Source organism: Phoenix dactylifera, chromosome 7 (genome assembly GCF_051530095.1).
Source record: "Phoenix dactylifera cultivar Ajwa chromosome 7, Ajwa_hap1_PhDact_Kaust_v1.1, whole genome shotgun sequence".
Lineage (NCBI taxonomy): Eukaryota > Viridiplantae > Streptophyta > Magnoliopsida > Arecales > Arecaceae > Phoenix > Phoenix dactylifera.
In genome coordinates this window covers 4050304-4073619 of record NC_143196.1, presented here as the reverse complement: position 1 = coordinate 4073619, position 23316 = coordinate 4050304, and the positions used below count along the sequence as shown (strand labels likewise).

Below are 23316 nucleotides of genomic sequence, written 5' to 3'. Positions count from 1 at the left end.
TAAAGGGACGAGTCCAAAACCAATGAAAAATGGTCAATAGGATTACTTATTTTAAAGAGAAGTACTTATATTTAATTAGAGACGGCAATCCATGACAAACCCAAAAGGCTTGCTTACATGGGTTGGGTTTAAGTGTAGCGTCCTGAAATTTTAAGTCTATCCCGGCTTGTTTAATAATTGGATTGGATTGGATTGATCGTTTGTCAACTTGTTTAACAATTGATTTCTCGCAGCACCTTGTTTCCGATTTCATTTTCCTAATGAAATGAATGGTGGGTTCCCCACTGAACAATACCCTCCTCTGCTAATGAGATTGGTGAAAGAGAATCCATGGGTTGCACTAACCAGTTCAGTGTAAGAAACTCGAATTGGTCTTGCAATGGAGGTACAATAGTAGCATTATTTTTCGACTTTCATTTCTACCTTAGGATGAAAAAGGAGAACAGAAGGATCGCACCCAAGACTGCACCAGCTACTGGAATCACTATTTTCAGCAGTAGAGGCCACTTTCTATTTTTGTATGATCTTCCTTGGCATGTGGGCAAGTGCAAATCTGGAACACCCCCACAGAGTCCACTATTTTCTTTGACTGAAACCTGAGTTGGATTTTTGAAGACCCCCTTCATTGGCACTTCACCTTCAGATGATTGAAAGACAAGAGTCAACTTTTGCGACCGGTCTGAGTCCTCTAGAAGAGCTGGAGTAGGCCCTGTTAAATTGATCCAAGGTTGGCCAGGTTTCCAATTCCATAGGGAATTCTCCCTGAGATTTTATTTGTTCCCATCATCAGTACTTGGAGATGTGAAGAAAGGTTACCTATTGAGTTGGGCAACATGCCTCCTAGCATATTGTCACCCAGTACAAGCACTTCCAATTGGCTGCAGTTGGTCAAAGGGTCGAGGAACTCCCACTCCCTGGTGTTCTTCACCTCGAGATGATTTTCTCCTAGATTAATATGTTGTAGGCCTGCCAGTCTTCCAAGGTCCAATGCCACCCTTCCTCTCAAGTTGTTTTCTGCCATGTCTATGATATGAAGTCCTGAGGCATTTGCTAGTGTAGTAGGAATGTGTCCATCAAAGTGGTTACCACCCAACAGAAGGCCCTGAAGATTAGGAAGGGTGATGCCAATGTCAGGTGGAATGCTCCCTTGCAAATCATTAGACGCAGCCACAAACCTAATCAATGATGACACCTTGTAAAGCTGAGGATTGCACCTGTAAGATTGTTGACATGACACTCGAAGATATTCTAGGCTTGTAAGCTGGCTAATCTCCTTCAGAATGCCACCATGCAGATGATTGTATTTCAGAGTTTGGTGAGTCATGACAGGTCACCAATTGAAGGTGGATTGAATCCAGTAAGGCTGTTGTCGACAAGATACAGTTCACCAAGCTTTATAAGGGAGTCAATGTCCACTGAAATCTTGTCGTTGAGCCGGTTGCTTGACAAGTCAAGAGTTAGTAGCTCAAAGCAGTAAGTCAGGTTCACAGGGATTCCCCCTTGGAATGGATTGAAACTCAGGTTGAGATGTTTCAGCCGGTGCAAATGGCCTAATTCCGGGGGGATCTCGCTGAAGAAACTGTTGTTTCTGACATCGGAAGGTGAGGTTTCTAATGGATGGGGAGAGAGAGCCCTCCAATCCCCGAGAGCTGAGGTCCAAGGCAGCGACCCTCTGCTGGTGCTTCCTGCTGCATGTGACACCCTCCCAATTGCAGAAATGGATGGTGTTGTTCCACGAGCTTCAGGCGTTTGAGGGATCATGAACTATTTGATATGGCATGGGAGTGAGGTTACAAGCATCCAATTATCTACCTAAAGCATAATAAATTAGAATAAATTAAAGAAATGTAGGGAAGATGAGGTACCATGGAACAATAAAATGTGCGGGTTTAGCGTCTGAGGCCTCCTTATCAACAAGTTTCCTCTTTCACACAATTTGAGAGAAGAAGAAAGATAAAGGCTTCCTTCTCAACCTGATCCTCTTCATTTCTTGGAGAAAGCAGACCTGCATAGCATTTTTGGATCAGTTCAATCTTCTAGGCAGTAAAAGTATGTAGTTAGGATGGCTGAGCCTATCCATCTCTTAGAGAGAGTAGCCAGTCATCCAATTTTCTGTCTAATGAATAGAGTTAGGTTTTCGACTCGCCTAGATCCTTTTTGTTAGAGCAGAACCTTTTTCTAGAAGTTCAGAGGAAAATAGGGGTTCAACTATTCAATGATATTAACTTAAGATAAAACTATAAAACCTTTTCCAACTAATGCAAATTTACCTCCAGGACGGTTTATTAAGTGGTACACGATATTTACATGCTACAATTAGTGAATAAATGCTTGGTCATTCTGGATGCTTCAAAAGTGCAATACTACAAAGGATTTTAGATCTCTACATCTATCTCAAAACTTTGACATCAATTCATTTGTTAGACTAAAGAATGCCGTTTGAAGAGTGAAACAGCAAAGAACACCGAATCCTGCTTAACTAATGACCAAAAACAATGAAAGAGCTTTCTTCTTCTGCTTTGACAACCATCAATCATAGTTCTCAGGCAACAGTGATATCTCAATGTTGTGCTTTCGCAGAGAAGATTACTGTATAAAAACTACCAGGATCTTCTCATAGGTAAAAATAACCTGTCCAAAAAATTTGTGCTCATTTTTCTGATCATCGATTTCTATAATGAATGGCTTGCAGCTATCAAACTCAGAGAATCTTTGAACAAGAAAGGCAAGCCTGTTACTGTCAGACATCTTTTGTTAAGTTCAATCTTGATTATATGGGTCTGAACCGACTGATAATTAATTTTTTAGTATAAATTTTATCTCCTGAATAAATCTAGTTTCAGTTTATAAAAAATACAAATATCAGCAACTTCCAGAGCCAACTTTTGAACACTTGTGTGGTAGCCATCTGCATCATTTCAAAAATAGGGCCTACCTGTGTAATAATCTCAAGATTATTTTGTAATATTTATATCAATAACGAGGCAGACTGTCTTTTAGTACATATTAGTGATGGACTCAGTGAAGTAGCACAAGGAAATATCATCACATTAAGTTACGAACTTCATCACATCGTGTGCACAAAAATTGGAATATCATAAATTGAGATTAATTATCAGAATTTGACATAGTTTCTAGTGTTTGCAATGCATGCCTTCATAAGAGAAACCAGGCACTAACATTAGATATAGAGCACCAGGTACCTGTTGGTTCCCCTGTCAAATGTGCAATCAATACGAAACAGCAACAATCTCTACTTGGTAGAAAATCACAGGCAAAGAAATTCAATACAGGAGCAGGCTGTGATTCTAACAAGAAAAAAAATCTGAACCACATATATTTATGCATTGAAAGTGCAAAGAAGACCTTATTTATCTTCAATTTTCAATGAACCAATAGATATTAAAATATAACGCTTAAGATAGTAATGTACAGTATCCCACAGTAATGTACAGTATCCCACCTCAACCTTTTCTGTTACAAAATCGAAAGGACAGTCAATTTGCATTTGATGGAAATTCCAGCATGGTTGCTCAGTTTTGATCTAACAGTTGTTTTCTCAAGGGCTTCATATCCCACAGACATGTTCCTCTAATTCTATAAGACTATAACCAGGAATTTTTCTCAACCCTCTTTCTCTAGCTATGGTTCTCAAGTTTGCAGCTTCACTCCACTTGCCAGCCTGAGCATATACATTTGAAACCAGTGCGTATGTGCCTGAGTTCGTGGGCTCTAGGTCTAGGAGCTGACTTCCAATAACCTCCCCAAGTTTTGTGTTTCTATGAATTCTGCAAGCAGCAAGCAGAGCACACAAGGCACTAGCCTTATCTCTTAAAGGAGAGCACTTCACCAAGTTGTATGCCTCTTCAAGTTGACCTGCTCGACCCAGTAGATCAACCATGCAACCATAGTGCTCTTCCTGTGGACTAATGGAATGCTCATAACTCATGGAATTGAAGACACGCCAACCCTCTTCAACAAGCCCAGCATGGCTGCAAGCTGAAAGCACTGAAGTGAATGTTAACTCATCTGGCTTCAGATTTTCCTTCTGCATTTGACTAAACAGCTCAAGCACCTTTTTGCAGCGCCCATGCATCCCATATGCTGTGATCATTGTGTTCCATGAGGTCAGTCCTCTTTCTTTTGTATTATTGAATACAGCTTCTGAAGTATCTAGCCTTCCACACTTGCCATATGTATTTATTATTGAATTCATTGTGGCAGTATCTTTTTCCAAACAAGTTCTGTATAGGTACCCGTGGATTTCCTTCACTGGTTCTAAACATCCAAGCTGGGAAAGTGCTTGAAGCAGGGTTGTAATAGTCACTGTATCAGGCTTCTCTCCAGTTTGTTGCATTAGCTGAAACAGTGCTAGAGCTCCATCAGCATGACCATAATTTACATAGCCCATCATCATTGCTGTCCATGAGACCAAGTCTTTCTTTGCTATTGAGTTGAAAGTTGTCCTTGCAATGTCAATGCATCCACATTTTGCATACATGTGTAGAATCTGATTGGAAACATCCACATCTGTTTGGAGACAATACCTGACTACAAAACCATGGATCCACCTGCCTCTTCTTATGTCTGCTAGATCAGCAAATGTTGACAGCATACTCAGCACAGTTGCAGAGTTTGGTCTGACACCTGCTTTAACCATTTCACCAAACAAAATGGTAGCCTCATAGACCATATCATTTTGGAGATAACCAGAAATCATTACATTATATAAGATCACATCTCTTATAATTAGCTGATCAAACAGTTCCCTAGCTCTAGTGGTTTTATCACATTTTGAATACATTTCAATAAGAGCAGTAGTCAAAACTATATCAAGAGGAATATCTCTTCTGATTAAGTAACCATGGATTCTTGTGGCAAAGTGTGCATAATTCAAATCAGAACAAGCTGAAATCACATTTGCTAAGGTGATTGAATCAGGGGATATGTTCCCTTCTTGTTGCATGAGTGAGAAAATTTTCAGAGCCTCAGAAACCTGCCCACAATGAATGAGTCCAGCAATCAAAGCATTCCATGAAGCAACACTTCTTCTTTCCATTTTCCTCAACACAGAAGCTGCAGTAGTTCTAGCACCACATCTAGCATACATATCTACAAGACTGGTCTGGAAAACTTCATCTGCATGACCAATTTCTCTCCTTAAGGCATAACAATGGACTGACTGACCTTCTTTGAGTGCTTCAGACTTCCCTGCCGCCTGGAGTAAGCTCACCAGCGTCACCCGGTTAGCATCCAATCCTTCTCTCTGCATATCACTAGCTATTCCAAATGCCTTAAATAAATGGAATTCAGACAGTTGTGCATACCCAGTAATCATTGCTGTATAAGCAACGACATCCTTATCTAAGATTTCTTCAAATGCTTGCTGTGCATCCTCCATACATTGGAAGCTAGAGTACAATCCCACAAGAGAAGAACCAACAAATTTGTCTTTATTTAGACCAAACTTGATAGCATCCACATGAATTCCTCTTCCAAATTCTACATTCCCAAGCTTAATACAACTCTTCAAACCAAATGTAACAGCTGAACTGTCAATACCAATCCCCTGAAACTTTAAATTTAAATATAAACAAAGAACCTCCTCGAAATAACTAGCTCTAAAATACCCAACGATGGCTGAATTCCAAAGAGAAAGGTTTCTGTTAATGATCTTATGAAATACCCATCGGGATTCAGGTAACCCACCAAAGCTAGCATACAAATTCAACAGCTTGGACCCCAGATATATGTTATCTCCAAATCCATGAGATAAAATGTGGGCATGTAGCTTTCGAAGAGATCTGATGTCTGAACATGAGTGCAAACAAGAAGCAAACCTCTCTGCAGTATAGAGTTCTTGAAATGCCAATTCCTCTTCATGCAATCCGGATGCTTTCCTCGGATGAAATCTTATGGGCACCAAAGGAAATATTTTTCTTGTTGACAATCGAAAACCAGCTGGGAAAAAAGCCATCTTTTATCCCTTTATCGATTGAAATAGACTATCTAAATTCTGTGGTGAAAAACTTTTCCTTCAGACATAAAACACGATTTCTGTACAACTACACCAAATTCTAGCTTATCTAACTGGAATCTGGTTTTGTTGACAAGGATTTATGCATAGTTTCTCAGATTCATTTCGGAAGACAAAATTGAACCCAAAAGAAAGAAGAAAGGCATCTAATATCAATTGTTTGCCTCAAAAGGAGCAAACTTTTTATTAAAACAGAGAAATTGGAAGCCTAGAAATTGTAAAAATCCTAATTTTATCCGATTATTGAAACAAGCAAATTCAAGCTGTCCGACCAAACTAGATCGAAGAACTCGGAGAAACCACGATAGGAGAATCAAAGGGGAGCCTCCAATCCCTTAATTCTCTCGATCCCCTTCCCCTCCCTGGCCTTATCGAGGGGGACGCCGACGGCCCGCGGGGGCGACGCGGGAAGCCGGGACGAGAAGCACCGGTAGCGGAGGTCCTCGGCGATGGCGGGGTACTCGCTCTCCAAGCCCTCGTCGAAGTTGAGGGCGTAGCTGAGGGGGTCGTACCTGAAGTCCGACGAGTGATGGCGGCGGTGGTGCTTTCCGGCGGCGTGGGACGAGATGAAGGCGCGGCACTTCCCGCGGATTTCCGGCAGGTCGTGCGCCTTGGAGCGGAGCCACGTGGAGGAGGAGTGGAGCAGAGACGCCCCCGACCGCTCGCCGACGCCACCGGGAGAGTCTGGCGCCCCGCCGTCGTCTCCAGCGGCTCCGAAGCAGGCGGTGAGGCAGATCGAGGAGTGGCGGTGCTTCGGCTTCGAACGTGGTGGAGGCGGAGGAGAGGTGGAGAAGCGGTGGTCGCAGTCCATCCTGCCTCTATTAGAATGCCGGGGCATCAAAAAAATTTAACAAAAATTGAATATTATATTCTCTTTAGAATTTAGAAGAAAATATTTTTAAATATTTTATGAAAAAAATAAAATGACCTTAACCGACCAAAACAAATTTGGGCTATTCCAAGGATCAAATTGTCTGATTTAGAAATCCTCTTTGCCTCTCACCCATGTTAAGGGCAACCCTTAATTTTAAGTTCGTTATAAAGTTTTATGATCATAATATGGTTTTTTTATTATTTTCTAATTTTATGTTTTTTGCTACATTGCTATATTTTCTTATTATTTTTATATTGATAATTGTGATAGAAATCCACGTTATTTAATCAAATGATATGTATATTTGCGAACGACAATTTGCTCTAGGATATACTTATATCCTTAAAAAAAAAAAAAAGCTCGTTTGATTCGCGGAAAGCATTTTTCCTTCTAAGAATATGATTTCTGGAAAACAAATTTTTAGAAATATGAGTTTTTATATTTGAGGCCTTATTCTTGCGCTATTATAATTGATTAGAACCAGATATTGGTTAGAGTATAATTTTATATTTTTATTCTCTCCTTTCGTCTCTTTTCGTATTGGATCCCTCTTGCCTTTTCCTTTATTATCTTCTATTGTCTTTCTTTACTCTTTCTATTCATTCTCATCTCCATCGTTCGCAGAATTTGGCTTATCTCACCGTCATTCTTGTCACTTAGAGTTCCATGCCGATACCTTAGTCTCTAGGTACTGAGGAAAGGCCATTTCCCCTTCCCTTCATGCTCCCTTTAGGTCTCTCTATGAGCTTTTTCTCCGATCAATCTTTTATTTATCTTGCTCGAAGTTCCACCTCTCCAACTCTCTCTTTTTACAAGTCTGCCTCTTTCTCTGACTCCCTCCTCTCTCTTTCTAGAATGCAGCAAGAAAGAAAAAAAGAGTGATTTGATCAACAAAATTATACTTCGAAGATTAACACATAAACATAAGCAAACTAGATTGAAGAATCCCTCTTATGGTGAAGAAAATCTCAAAATTTGCCCAATACAATATATTAAATGCGCGCGCGCGCGCACATATATATAAATAATATGATCCCGTAACTCTAATTTGGATGTTAAACCCCAAATAAAATTATAGTCAAAATAGGAACTGACAATAAGAAAACATTTTAAAATTATTCTACTATAAATATAAAAAATCTAGCTAAAATTTGATATTGTCCTTAATAGAAATTTATAAAATTTAACAAAAATTTCTAAATCTCAATCGCTTGTATGCTCGCTCACAAGATGGAAATGAATCAAATATTTGCTTGTTGAAGTCTTTGCCCATGGTACCAGCTGGCTGCACCCTGCGCCGCATCGCTCTATATCGAACCTCATAAGACAACAAAAATGAAGGGGGTTTTCATTGTTGATATTATTAGATTGAGAAAGCAATTGTGATCAAGTTAAAATGATGTTCCTTTATTTGATGCACAAATCCCTCGAGGGTTGCAGCCTGCATCTGCAATATAAGTATCATGTGCCTTGGCCGATGCTTATATCAATATTTTTAATGATGATGAAGATATTGGTCACTGTTCGATTTATATCATGATATATGCTCTGGTGTTGGCCTATAAACTTTAAAAACTATCATGGTGCCCCTCCCTCAGACACTCACTAAAGGCCAAGCATAGGCATGTTAACATATTTATGAATCGGATTGACACAACAAATACGCCAAGAGATCAACAATGATGTGACTTTGAACAGCATTAAATGACACTCAGTACGTCAAAAAAATTCCATATCATACCATACTGATACTATGCTAGTATGGTACCGATATGAGATTGAGTCCTAAGACGACAAATCTTGATAAGTTGGGTACTGTGAGTTACATCTATACCTAGAACCCTGCTTTCATAGCTTTTCATAAACTTAAATTATGTTCTGAGAATAAAATCCACAGCAGTCATATGCTCTAATTCATAAGAACTAATCCAGCATTTATTGCTATGACATGTACAAACTGTTTAACTCAAAGTACTTAATCAAGGGCCCAAATTAGGGCCAACATGTACAAAGCATCCCCAGGTTATAACAACCAAACACCGAGAAAATTGCTATTCTGATGACCCTCTGTAAGATTATGATCACATATGACGCCCTGTAAGCTCTACTCATGAGGAGCAGAACCATCTCCAGAGGGGAATCTCTGCCTCCGGCATCGCCTTGTCGTCCTCCCCCACCCGATCATGCTTGTCCGACCAATCTCAAGCTCGGTATGAGTAGGCTCTGTTGGCAGGGGACTGACATGGACGACGGCCAAAGTTCTTGGCTGCCTCCTTCCCCGCGCCTGCCCGCTTCGACCTGTGCTCCGTCTAGCTGAACCAGTCTGCCAAGGCTCGCCTGAAGCCCTCATCAGGCTTCCGAAAATTTGAAGATCTTCTGCTACTTCATGCCTAGACAATGATGCAAGGCCTGGTAGAATATCTTTCTGGAAATCCCTCCTCTGCCTTCTTTTTCTCGCCTGGCCCCTCCGAGGTCTCGTTAGAAGCAGTGAAGCAGTGCCTGCTTCCTCATCCCTTGGTTTCTCTGGCTCCCATGATCTGCACATGTACTCATCTTCCTTCATGGCCTCAAGTTTCAATGTCAAGGACTCGAATGAATCCACCCCATCATCATCTGAAGTTTCAGAGCCACCATCTCCCCTTCCCTTTGACACTCCACTCTCTGCACTGGATAAAACTACTTCTGCAAACCATTGCAAGGAATCATCATATGATGCTGAGGTCGATAAGCAAAATGTGATGCCATTTGAATGACTGGAAACATCTAATGACATGGAAATGATAATCTCTGCTGCCCCTCTAAGAGGCATATCATGAGAGAATTCTGTTTCCTGTGAACCATCTTTGCTCTCAACAAGCTTATTGAGGTGATTCATCCCTACAATTTTACCCTGCGAACATACGGTACCTTCTTCCCATGCATCAATTGGTGCTTCCAAGTCAATTTTGCAAGCAAATTTTGCAGACACGCCTGGAATGTAAAGCGATGGTGGAGACTCTGCCTCATCTATACCAGAGTTCAAATTAATGTTGTTTCTGGTACCTAGACTATGATTTCTAGCACCCTTTCCTTTTTCACTGAACTTCGCATCATCAGCCAAAGATTGTTTATGACATGAGACAGGTGAGCAGCAAGCACTCTGCTGAATCTTATCAAGAAGAGGAAAACCAGGAATTATATTGCTATTCAGCCCATCAGATGCTTCATGCCTATAAATTTTGTTTTCCTTGATCTGAAAAGGTGATAGAGAATGATGCGGAACACACACAGAAGAACCTCTATCTTTGTCTCCTTTACGTGCAAATTCTGGAGTCACTTTTTCGCATCTGGACATCAGCTGAGAACAATCCTCTGTGAAGCCTAACTTCATTTGAGGGCCACATACTGCTACATCAGAAGATCCACTTCCGGGTGACTTCGTTCTGAGCCATGGTAACCCCTTTGATGGTCCATCATGATTCCCTCCTAAATCTTGTTTGGCGGTGAGGTCGTCCAGAATTCCATTCAGGATGACTCGATTAGAATACACACCCCTTCCAGATTTATTGTCTGTGCACTGCCAACCCTCTAAGCACTTTTGGACTCCATGACTGTCAGAGTTCTGATATGCTGAATTATCACCACCGCTGTTGAGGTTTGGCCGATCAAGAGTGATTGTCGGGAGGAGAAAATGTGCTGAAGATTTAGAATCCAATTGCAAACCATTATGAAGGCCATTTGGAAATTTACTCCCCAATTGCGAGCGTGACTTCAAAACACCATTGCATTGCAGTTTGTCAGCAGCAGTACCAGGGTTTTGAGCATTAGAATTGTTGCTCTGTGTATTCATCATTACAGATCCATTGAAGCATGGGAGTGCTTGAACCGCAATTGGAATATGGCTTATACTCTGGGCTGGCTTTCTCCAAGATGAAGCCGGTGGAGACATAGCACTAAAACAGGCTGATCGAGAAACAACTGAGAGTGGACCGTTCATTTGAGGATATGTCACCGCTGAATGGTTTGAGCGAACAAGATGTAGATTTCTTCCAGAGATTTCAGTAGGTTGTGTTGTTTTCTCCCTTAAATATGTATCTATTTTATTCTGATCAGGTAGCTGAGTTTCATGAGATTTCTCAAGCTTCAATTGAATCGACTTGGATGACATTGGGTATTTCTCATTGCATGAACCAGAATTGAAAAAATTCACATTGCTTCTACTTTTGCCTGTGAAAAGAAACAGCCACAAAAGAGAGTCAACTCTCATAGTACCACCAACCTGAACCTAAAAACTTAACCAAAGAAAAAGAGCTCAAATTTAAAATATGCAGCAGAAAATAATAGTAATGAAAGAGGAAAAATGCACATAACCCTAAGCTCGACATAATAGACTCATGAAGTCCTCACAGCAGCTTGGCAATAGTAATTTTAATCAATTGAAGTTACCGAAAAGAACACAGATTCATGCTAGTTGAGAGTTGAGACGATCATTCTACAACTTATTCGAAAGCAACCAAAAAATATGCTACATGTAAAGAACAAAAGCAACTGGATCATCAGCTGATTATTTCTTTTCTCTTCTTGATCCTTTTTTGCAACTTTTTGACTAAATTGCTAACATAAAAAAAATCATAAATGAAGCCATAAAGTCAGTGGCTGGGCAGCATGACATCAAGAACCAGTAATTTTCAATATATAACCCAGATCCCTCATCAAAAGCATTCACCACCATTACATGAACTATGTAAGAAAAAAATGACTCTTCACCAAAACCTCCAAGGATCATCACATTAAGCAACCAATAAGCTTATTGATTCTTTGGTAAATTTGAAGATCCAAAAACCAACACCCTTCAAATTCTGAAACCATTTTAGAACCTCATAAAGCCAATACAGTTTTTTAATCCAACTCAAACCATCCTTCTGTTGCCTCTTAAAATTGGTAAGTTTTTAGATCTGTGAAGCATTCCTGAGGAAGAAATTATCTTGATTATGTCATCAAGTATGATATGAAGCATAGGTTGTTGCTGATCAAGGCAATGCCAGTTGAAGCAAGAAAAGGTAAATAACAAATCAAATTGAAACTCAGAAATAGTCATTCAAGCTTCAAAATTTATATAATCGCACAGCAAGAAATAGAAGCATAACCAGATTGATTGTACCAGAACCTATTGAGTAAAGTTTGTCTTTGACCAGGATAATTTTAATATCAAGAATTTATTTAATTATTCTCGCTTTCTCCTGTCAAAGTGGTGTATAAGACATCGAAGAAAGCAGCAATGTCACACTTGAAGCATATTGGGTACAAAAGACAGTCCAAACAAGACATTCTTGTCTTCAATGAGTACTATGTTGTTGTTGTTGTCTAATGCCATGGGTGGCTAAGGAAGTGCCTCCACTAGATAAGCATATTTTAGTAATAACACAAATGTGGAAACAATTTTAAAAACATAGTCAATTAGTTGGAGGAGATCATTCTTAACCAAGAAAAGATATTGCAAGTTTGAGGCAACAGCTTTGTTCATGCACATCAACAAGATTATGAGTTGGCAAATGAACAAGCCACTAAGTATCATAAGTGAAATTGACTATTGGTGATTATTTATCTTTTGCAACTTGATCTTTCTCCACTCCCTGTGATCAACAATTTTGCTTTTGGTAGTGCTTTTGACGAAAGGGATCATCACATACAAGCCCAAGAGGCCAAAATCATTATTAATGCCTTGGGCCAAAAAAAAGAAAAAGGAAAATTTATACTCTTGATATAATGCATAAATGCATGGCATCAAACAAATGACATAAATATATGCTAATGTATACAATGTTCAATATCAGTTCAATGTAAAAATTACAACTAATAGACATGATAATGACTCATAAGTATGGCTAAAGTTGCCATAAATCTTACCAACATCATTATGTAATGCTTGCCATTCTTGTCCAATTTCCTGCTTATCTGCATTAAGAAAGTTTGAGCAACTAACTTTATTTCCATTTCCATCCATGAAAATATCCGTGCGAACGAAATTTGCAGTCGATTTCATTGGTAACTGATGCCCTTCTTTATATTGAGTTCTCAAACCATTAGAAACTGAACCTGCAGCTTCCTCGCCATCTAAATCTTTGATGGGTTCATTCAAATCAGCCAAATTGCAAATAGAGAGATCACCTCGTGGATGCAAATCCGACTTCAAGCTACCTTCCCTGCAACTATCATCATCACCAGTGCCAAGAGTTAGATTTACATTATTCTCAGGTTCAATACCATGTATCTTGTTATGAGGATCAGCAACCCGAACACATGAATCAGCAAGAATTTCCTTTTCTGCTCTTTCAGCATCTTCACTATCAATATACACATCAGCAGGGAGATGAAGGTCAAACATTCTTTTTGGCCTCTTGAATTTATGGTCCAATGGTCTGTCAGATGAAATTGGAGTGTACTGCATATTATTTTCCTTCAGAAAACCCAGAGGGGGCTTCTTGTCATCAGCATCTGGCACGGTAGCCCTACCGTAACTCGCGTGCACAAAATGTTGATGAGGCATCTGCCACACCTTCCCATGAACTTCATGTGGCATTTGAGATGAAAATATATTTGAGTGGGATGCCCCCGTTGGTGCAGAATATCTGTATGACTGTTTTCTCTTAAACTCATCCATCAAGTACTTTTGTACTCTATAAAGACGGTGAAGTTCATAAACCTGGTTTAGAACATAGAATTACAATCATGAAAAGAGTCCAGAATATTAGCAAGACAAATGGAAGATGTTGATTTTTCATCCTTAGAATACTTGCAACACATAAGCAAGTACATCGTTGTAATTAAAAACAAGATTTTCTAATTCAAAATTTCTGAACGAAAACAACCAGCCACATCAAAATTTTACAATATTCCAGATCATTAAGCATCCACAGCACATCTAAAAGTTAGAAATGAAAAACCTAAGAAAAGAAATGCTCCATGGTCAGGTTAGTGCCATATTCGTCATAAGAATATGAATGAGTTTTTTACATGAATACCCTTCTAAATATCGGATTTTGCATGAATACCCTCCCAAAATTGATATTTGAATGTATACCCTCATAAAACACTTATTTTGCTATTATACCCATTATTTATTCTTGTTTTTGCATATGTACACATGCCACCTAACACCGTAAAAAAATAACGGTTTTAAATTAAAATGACTAAAATACCCTTGATGGGTAGACGTGCAAATAGAAACATTTATAAGGGTATACAAGCAAATAACAACTTTACAAGAATATTCATGCAATTTGGATATTTAGAAGGGTATATATACACATAAAGAATTCTAGCAGATGGAAAGAAGTACATTAATTAATGTGATAGCCTTTATAATTCTGTATTTATTTAATATCATAGCTTTTAGAATTTCACATTTATTAATTGACTATAGTTTTTAGAATTTTGCATTTATTAATTATTGTTATAGCCGTTAGGAAAATGAACATACCTTATGCCACGAGAGAGCCTTAATCTGTGGAAATTTGAACTCCGTGTAATTTGGATTTATGAGAGGGTGACATGTGTCTTATTGATTGGATCATCATTGTCTAATGTTCTGTTTCACTTCACATGAACCTATGGAATCTCTCTCGCACATTTTTGTTGTAGTACTTGTTTATAATCTATCTTGCACATTCTGTTTTATCAATCTGTTTAAGCTTAAAGTTTTTTTTTTCTTTTGAAACTATGTTGCCAAGCTTTAGGATTAAAATATCTACAACGCATTTGATTGAATATCTTCTAGGTTTCAGTTATTGCATGTGCATCTCTACGGTACTACAATGAAGAGGCCGGTTAACCTCTCTCGGTGCATCCTCACTTGTCAAAGGATGTAAAATGGTCGAGACTTTAGACCTCTTCAACGTGGGATTGGAGAAAGCCAGCAAATTACTTAATGTAGAAGTTGCATGAATGGAAGTTGGGTACTTGACATAGAAATATATATAGCAAACCTAATCCCATCGTCATGTCATTGGGAGAAATCAGGGAATCTGTTACTCTCTTGTCTGATGCTCTTTGATGATTTTTTTTTTCCAGTAGGATGCCTTTGATGATTCGGATTCAGTATAGTTCACCTTGTTTTGGGCTTCCATTCTGAACATAACTTTGCCCGCAGAATCGTGATCGCCAGCTAGATCACCCGTGGGATCGCAAACACGAACGCCCGCGAGATCACGATCGCGATCCCAATACAGGAGAAAAAGGCGGGGATAATAACGTAATTTCAAAATTCTATTTTATTTTTAATTAATATAAATATAATTTTTTAACGGTGTTAGAACAACCGTTAGATTAGGGCATTTATATAATAACAGTGTTTTACGAAGGCATAGATACAAATATAAATTTTACGAGGGTATTCACGCAAATTTAAATATTTAGAAGGGTATCCATGCAAAAAACCCTAATTAAAAACAAGATTTTCTAATTCAAAATTTTCTGAAAGAAAACAGCCAGCCACATCAAAATTTTACGAGGTTCCAGATCATTAAGCATCCACAGCACATCTAAAAGTTAGCAATGAAAAACCTAGGAAAACAAATGCTCCATGGTCAGGTTAGTGTCATATTCGTAATAAAAATATGAATGGAAATATGAAAACTTACCTGCTTCCTAAACACCGCTTCATGTTCAAGCATTATTCTCTTCAACATTTCTTTATCATATTCTGAGTGTTCATTAACTGCCCTCACCTTGAAACCATTGTAGAGCTGCCCACTAAATGTTTTATCTTCATGATAAAGAGACCAACTACTGTTTGTGTCATTGTTTAAATTCGTCATTGGATAGTATCCTGGAATGTAGCCTTTACACTGCACTTTTGTTCCCATTCCTGCAAAATTCCAGAGTAAAAGCAGAACATGAAATTATTAAAGTAAGTCAGAAGAAAGACTGCTAATTCTTAAAGAAGATTCTTTAGTTCCAACAACTGCAACCCAATTATGATTTATTAGTCGCAGTTATAAAGACTGATAGCCAGCAGAAGTATTAAGCCTGTACATATGATAGCATTTCAAGAAAAACAATTTAATTTCGCTCACAGATAAGAAAGCAAGCTGCTCAATACAAAAGAGTAGGAACTCCCTGTTTGTTAGGAGGATTTCGGGACGTAGGATAGGGGAGAAGTTGAAAAGCTATGATGGTAATGACAATGATAAAATATCCTGTTCACTTTACCATCATCCTCAGCAGGAAACATATGAAACAAAATCGGCAATTGGGAAGAAGCTGCAGGATTACAGACACTTTCTTGCAGTCATAAATCCAAGGTTATAGAAATATACCTTAAAAAATTATACCCTATGTTTACTTAAGTTATTTCACTTGTTGAGGTCCACAGATGGAAATGTATTGGCATCTGTCACAAAGAGATACTTGCATATTTCCTCTGTATTCTGGACTCTATAAACTAAATCCTAACAAATCTGGCACTGCACGCTTTATGAAACCAACTAGATTCTTAAATACATGAGGGATGTGGCATCTATGCATAAATGTCAACAAAGCCCACCTTACAAGCCGTCTGAATCACCTCGTATTTTCATAGGTTCCATGTGGCATGGCTAGTGCAGTTTACACAAAAGGTCTGGCTGCAGTTCATGCCACATAAAGAGAGAAATCATCTGCACATGCAAGTAGATTTTTGGACCCCTCAAATTACGGCCCTGTTTGGATTCTCCACTCTCCGTGGAATAAACCAGATATGGCTAAAAATTTGAGAGTTTGAAGAGATACGCAGCAGAGAGAGAGAGGTTTAACAAAATAGGAAATTTTAGGTCATATAAATGAGGATAATAGAAGCTGCCATTTGAGAGGAACCTCTATCCCGCACTTTTGGGCTTGCATGATCTAAGGATCCTCCCAATGGACAAAATGCTTCTCTAACAATACCTCCGGCTGGAAGATCTTCCAGAATCCAAACAGCTCCTAAATTTATACTAAATCCAGAATGTAGCTATGAAACATAGAAGGCCTTGAAATAAGATTCGTATTGAATTATATATTGATGGACCAATATCATCTATTGACATAATTCTTTTACGAATTCATGTGCCATTTTAGGTAAATTCTCATCATTATAATCATAGATAAAGTTGTAAATTAATTAATTTTACTTGATTAAAACAAGCTCTTCAATGCATATATACACTTAGAACCACATATAGTTGCGTGAACAAATCCTACTTCTGAAAATTTTTGTGTTTGAGACTCAATTCTAGTATCTTATACCAACATTGACATGAACAATATGTCCCTTCCTAGTATTAAAGTATCAAAGTTTATTTATCTTTGCCAAAGAATAGAGTATATAGATTAAGTTAAAACCTCTAAGAAGAAAAATTTATAGCAAAAGGATGAATAAGTTTTGAAACATAGCTTAGCCACTATTACTACAGAAGCATATTATGTTAAGCCACATAATATATTTTATAACCATCAACCTTAAACATTATTTGTATGTAGAAGAAGAAGATGAAAGTACCAGTCATGGTGACACTTGAAATGCAAGTGTCCAGCAAAACAGCTCGAAAATAACTGAATAAGTGCATAACTGGTTAGACCTGAACCTAGCATATCATTTTTGTCCTTGGTCCAAGGCCCAGCTGAAAATAGTAAAATTAAGGCTTACAAAACCACAATCCTGGCTATTTGACACTTCTATTCCAGAAGACATGATATTGGAATTTCCATTGAAAAACAAGAATATCACATATATAAATGCAGATGTATTGGATGAAGTGCAAAGTTAATAATTAAAAGCAACATCAACTGTATATAGAGCAACATAAAGCTGAAGAACTACCCTATATATATATATCTAGATACTGATTACTAAATGTTACATCACAACATGGACATCTTATTTTATTGTATGCATATTGTCAACAGCTTGGTTATCCCCAGCATTTTCTTTTTTTTTTCTTTTTTTTTTTTTTTGAAAACCATCAGTTGATTTAAGCATTGTTAATTAATATTTGAGCATTTCACATTGCTTCAAAAAAAAAAAAAATGTTATAGAACAGTGTGACTTTAACTAATAAAATGCTACAAATTAGAGTGACATTTTGCTAAATTAGAAAACCATGAATAATTTAGCATTTACTTGTTAACATTTAGGTGCCAACATTTATGAAGAGTTCCCAGACAAAACACTCCATAATAGCAAGAGTAGCGTCAATAATTCAACTTTAGGTTGCCATAATTATCTATTTATCGGGTGCTGAGCACGGTGTGCTTGACCGCATGACTGACCTAGTTTGAACTTCTAATGCTTTGAAGATTATAATTACAGTACATTATGAAAGACTTGGTTTGTCCAACAGTAAAATCAATCATAACTAGTTGGAGAGATGCAATCAATGCAACGAAAAAGAGCAAAAAGGAACAAACAAAAGGCAGTCCAACAAGATCGAAGAAAACACCCTAGAAAAGTCTCACATGAAGACTCTGAAAAGCTTATAAAATCAGCTAAAATATGAATTACACAAAAATTACACTACTTTTAGCTGCAATAACACATTAATTATGATAGTGAGACAAAAGCTGATAGTTATAAATTTGTTGGAATTTCTTTTGTTGGTTGGTTACAACCTCTATAACTTAGAATGTGTATCTAGGATAATATTTGCTTTCTTCTTGTAAGTTAATAAATATGAACCTTGTTTTTACTATATTACTGTTTCAAGAAGTAATAGAGAATTATCTTTGTAATCAAGGTTTGCCATCTCAGTACTGATTGCCGTACCAGTATCATCCTATTACAGTGCTAATATGCCCAGTACAGGAGCCAGTTCAAAGTAGCAAATGTTAGTCACCCTCCGTACCGCATAGCGGTTCGGTACTGGTATGGTACGGAACGGTCGGTACACATTGGTACCGACCGGTATGGCAAACCTTGATTGTAACTTTGCTATATTATTATAGATTTATATATTTGATTGATTTTTCCAAAATCCTGTAATCTTCTTGTCCTTCTTTTTCTCTTCTTAACTCACCATTATGAAAACTTTAGCAAGTCATACCATTACATACACTCCTCCATGAAGTACAATGTTGGTCATTATCAAATCACATGGCAATTCAAAAAGTTGGGAGTCCGCCAATCATAGTGGCATTCCAAATCATAGTTCCAGCAAAAGATATGAAATCCATACACAGGAAAATTGCAGCTAACCTTTAACCATACAGATCAAAAGTTTGAAGATCATTATAATGAAGACAATCGTATATTACAACAGTTATCTGAACAAACTAAAAACATTTGTCCTTTTGGCGATTACAAAGGTATCTATCTTCTATGGAACAACCTCATCTTCTTTTGTAGTATGACATGTTCGAAACCCTTTATAGCACTTTGCTTCAAGTTATGTCCTTGATCAATTCTTGATTTTCTTTCTCTTGATACATATTGAAAAATGTCAGCGAGTTGTACATAAAAAACATTGCCTTCCTATGATTTCCAACGAATGGAGGTCGTTGAGGTGGAGGGGGCTCAAATGATAACTGGCATGAATTGAGCAACAACAAAAGAAACTTCCATAAACTAGTCAATAAGCTTGACTAGGCACAGGAGATGAATGTAAGACAAATCAACCAAGAGACCCAAGAGTAGACCAGACAAATCTGTTTGATTAAAAAAGGAAAAGCCGACACAATTTAGAATCCTTAGTGCAAGAAAGACTCCAATTCTACTGGTGCAAAATCATCGATAGGCATTTTAGATTGGAGATCATGACCGATCATGTGAGCTAAAACTTTTCTTGATGCACAAAATAAAAATTGATCGTCTGAATACCTGAGTCCATATGCATATTTTTTCCAGCTTTCTTTGGTGCCCATGCTTGTGACATCAGATTATCAAATGCAAGTCATTCAAGCAAAAGCAAATTTGAGATTAGAAGAATAAGACCAAGAGTCTAATTAGAAAATCTAAGCACTTCTATACAGGACCAACGAAAAGAGGGCTCTTCATCTTGCAGATACCCTGCATTGTCAGATGCAGATCAAAATAAATTTCATGATGACAACGATAAATCCACAAGCACTCGGCTTATTCTTCTTTTGTAAATCCTAAGTAAGTAGGATTTTTATAAAATTTACAGATTTTCAAGCATCAATTTTTCTAAAAATGTCATGCATTTTAATGGCCCAAATGCCAACTGCTACTAAAAAGAAATGCAGATTTCATGTATCAACCAATTGTCTCAGACAAAAAGCATAGATTTTTGGCAGCTAAAACTTTTTTAAACACCTGGCGTCTATGTCTAAGTTTAACACCAATATACATATCGAAATTTACAATAGGTGATAGAAATAGAGTGTTCTACCAAGCTCTGCATCATATGCAAGTCTAGTGGCATTGTCAACTTTGAAGCAGTATCATCATCATGCTGAGATCACATGATCAATGTCTCAAAGGAAAACATTAATGGGGCCCAAATTTCATAAAGAGATGGAATAACATGCTATATGTTCAATGTATTTAAAAATCTCATGATGGTAAGAAAGTTACTAGAAAGGTGTATGCAATCAACATGAATAAAAGAGTCTTAACAAAAATTAAGATAAAATTTCCCCAATGTCGCTTGAAAGAACATCAGCAAGCATGGCAGACAACATATACAACATGGTTAAGAAAGAAGTAACTGTTACCAGCTCAAGAAAGAAATGAAAGCTTGCATTAACAACCAAATCCTGTAGGCAGGACTGTAGGATATCATTTATCAAACTTGTAAGAAAATCAGAACAAGCAAACTCACATGCATCAAATTATGAAGCGTTGCAGGTCACCCAGATGAGATACTATTACATTACAAGCTACATAGCGCAGCAATGCACTCCTCAGATTTTGGCAGGGATTCAATCTTGATGTATCCTGAGTATATGACAACGGGAGCGACAGTTAAAAAACTACAGAAAACAGCAAGATAACATCTAAAGGACTTTACATGAGAGAGAAATCGCACATAAATGCGATGAGTTACAAATTCCAAAAGCTTGCATTCTTGTTACATAATACAATCCCAAAATAGAATAAATATAATCACATAACAAAGTCAAATGTCAAATCTAAAAGGAAATGTCGCACAAATCTCGATTCTGGCTATGATTGAAGCACTCCTCAATAGGAAAACAGACAAGGCGACAAGCAGAATTCCAAACAAAATCTCCAAAGAAAACGAAAGATAAATCTCCCAATCTCAAGCTAAAAGAACAATAATAAAATGCAAATCCTTAATCTATAGAGTATGAATCCAAAGCCCCCTAAAACCCAGTCATTTGTATCAAAACTGCAAGATCACAGAACGGAAGCATCACAAATGACTCATGATCTCGAAAAATAGAAATGGAAAAAATATAAACTCAACATTCCCCAAACATAGAAACTTCAACAGATAACCAAAGCACAACAAAAACCAACAGACAAAATCGCTCCTTTCCACAAAAAATCAAAAGAGAAACAGCCATACTCAACAATCTAATCAAGAAAAAAAAAATCAAATAAACCCTCTGTAACCCAAATTAACAAGCCATTTAGACACAGGAAAAAAAAGAGAAGAAAAAAGCACGGAGAAACTCAAATTACCTCGATCCACATCCACTCTCTACCATGCCTCTTTTAAAAATTCTTCAAGAGGACTCCACTCTGCATCAAAGATGGGAACTTGGAAGGTCCCAGAAGCCCGGAGTCCCCTCTTCTATGAAAATTCTCAAGCACCGTACGAAGAAGAAGCCAAAACCAATAAAGTGGAAGTGATTGTAGTAAAGAAAGAGAAAGCGAGAGAAAAGAAGAGATAGAGGGAGAGATGGGAATAGAGAATAGAGAAAGAGAAGAAGGGGACTAAGGGGCAGTAATGGAGGTGGAGGAGTCCCTCCGGGGCCATTGGTTGGAGAGAGGGCTCCGGATCGTCATCAGATTGAGAGATTTCGATCCGCTGGGCCAGAGAGAGAGAGAGAGAAGGGCAGGAAAGAGAGAGAGAGAGAGAGAGAGAGAGAGAGAGATGGGGGAGAACAGGAGGAGGAGAGGGAGATCACAGAGAAGAAAATCTCCACAAGAACAAACGACCTTCCACGAAGAGCGACAGGAAACTTGTCAACATCTGGTCTTTTTATTCTCTCTCTTCTCTCTTTCTATTTCCTCTCTCTCTCTCTCTCTCTCTCTCTCTCTCTCTCCCCTTAATTCCATTTAGATTTTTCTACTCTCCTGCAACATATTCCTTTATTGGTATTTGTCAGAGTTAATACAATTGGATTTTCCCCATTTTATTTTCTAAAAAAATAAATTTTTGGATTTTCCCTTTTTTCCTGTGGAACTAAATTGTTGGATTTCTTCTTTTAATAAAAATATTTGGAGATTGAGATTCTCCAGCTGCTGTCAACCCAACTTTCCTGCTTTTGGGAACACAAAAAGAGAGAAAAAATAAAAATGAAAAGAAAAGAGGCAAATGCTGAGCCTCCTGCACTGAAAGGACAGTAACAGGCTCCCCAAATCTGCAAGACCAGCAGGTTTTTTTTTGTTTTGTATTATATTGCATTTTCATGAATAATGAGTTCTCTTTTGTATTATTATATATGAAAAATAGTGGGGTGTGTGGGGGTTTGGACAGATTAGAACTGTAGGCTAGTGTGGGGTCCACTGAGGGGGATTGGTTGGATTTTAAGATGCTATGCCCCTGCATTTAGGGCATTATTACCAGATTAGGAATGGTGTGAGACCCATGTTGCCATCCTCCCAGATATCATAGATTTATCACCAAGATTTGGAGAAATATTTGACAGAACTTGTGGTAAATTACTTCTTGTGGGGTTAAAGGGGGTTGGTTGCCTAATTGTTAGCTTCAATTGGTGAGAAAGATTGAGTATGTTTGAGAAGGGAGATTGCTTAATCGGAGAGAAAAAAAGTTTGTTATGCGGGCTCTATGTCGATAACGACACATCAACATCATGCGCCGATGAAATCGTGTGCCTTCGGTGCTTATGAACTATCTAGTTATTTTTTTACAAAAATGCACGAGAAAAAAAAAAGTTGAATTGATCGGGGGAAGTTGATTGTGGCTTAGGTTTTGTATTTGGAGTCATCGGAGGGGATCCATGGCTGCTCCGCCATGGTCATGAAGAATGGGAGTATATGGTTCAGTTTTTCTGTGTCTACTTTGTGAATGGCTATAATGAGCATATCAGGGAGGGTTTGTTAGTATTTAAAAGTAAGAAGGTGGAGGAACCTTGGTAGATTTGGCTCCATGGAAAGCATAAAAGCAAAGAAGATTCGCAATGCATTAATTAGATGAGCCTGCAATTATAAAAGGACTATTTGTAACTCCTTTTTTGCTACAATATGTCCTATAAGATGATGGGGTGCATCTCTAATACTCTTGCACTGAAAGCAACCAGA

At 38.0% G+C, this 23316-nt stretch overlaps 3 protein-coding genes across 6 annotated transcripts; all 3 read right to left on the bottom strand.

Annotated features, from left to right (window-relative positions):
* Positions 1-333: 333 nt before the first annotated feature.
* Positions 334-5977, bottom strand: LOC103705231 (pentatricopeptide repeat-containing protein At4g21300-like). Of its 2 annotated transcripts, XM_039127514.2 has the most exons (4): positions 3464-5977; positions 1866-2005; positions 817-1764; positions 334-709 (listed from the first exon to the last, which is right to left on the bottom strand). In XM_039127514.2, exon 1 carries the CDS (start codon positions 5975-5977, stop codon positions 3569-3571), a length of 2409 nt encoding a protein of 802 aa, XP_038983442.2. In that variant the 3' UTR covers positions 334-709; positions 817-1764; positions 1866-2005; positions 3464-3568. The 2 variants fall into 2 exon arrangements, with proteins under 2 accessions (XP_038983442.2, XP_017697788.3); XM_017842299.4 differs by having other exon boundaries at positions 334-1764.
* Positions 3368-6848, bottom strand: LOC148702858 (uncharacterized). Its single transcript, XM_088701015.2, has one exon. It carries the CDS (start codon positions 6846-6848, stop codon positions 6351-6353), a length of 498 nt encoding a protein of 165 aa, XP_088557141.2. The 3' UTR covers positions 3368-6350.
* A 1976-nt stretch (positions 6849-8824) lies between these two features.
* LOC103705318 (uncharacterized) lies at positions 8825-22073 on the bottom strand. 3 transcript variants are annotated; one of them, XM_089924197.1, is made up of 6 exons: positions 21511-22026; positions 20684-20799; positions 19720-19908; positions 15530-15756; positions 12798-13593; positions 8825-11117 (listed from the first exon to the last, which is right to left on the bottom strand). In XM_089924197.1, the coding sequence occupies exons 3-6, from the start codon at positions 19772-19774 to the stop codon at positions 9016-9018; spliced, it is 3180 nt and encodes a 1059-aa protein (XP_089780323.1). In that variant the 5' UTR covers positions 19775-19908; positions 20684-20799; positions 21511-22026; the 3' UTR covers positions 8825-9015. The 3 variants fall into 3 exon arrangements, with proteins under 3 accessions (XP_089780323.1, XP_038983440.2, XP_038983441.2); XM_039127512.2 differs by lacking the exon at positions 19720-19908 and adding an exon at positions 17407-17527; XM_039127513.2 differs by lacking the exon at positions 19720-19908 and having other exon boundaries at positions 21511-22073.
* Positions 22074-23316: the final 1243 nt, after the last annotated feature.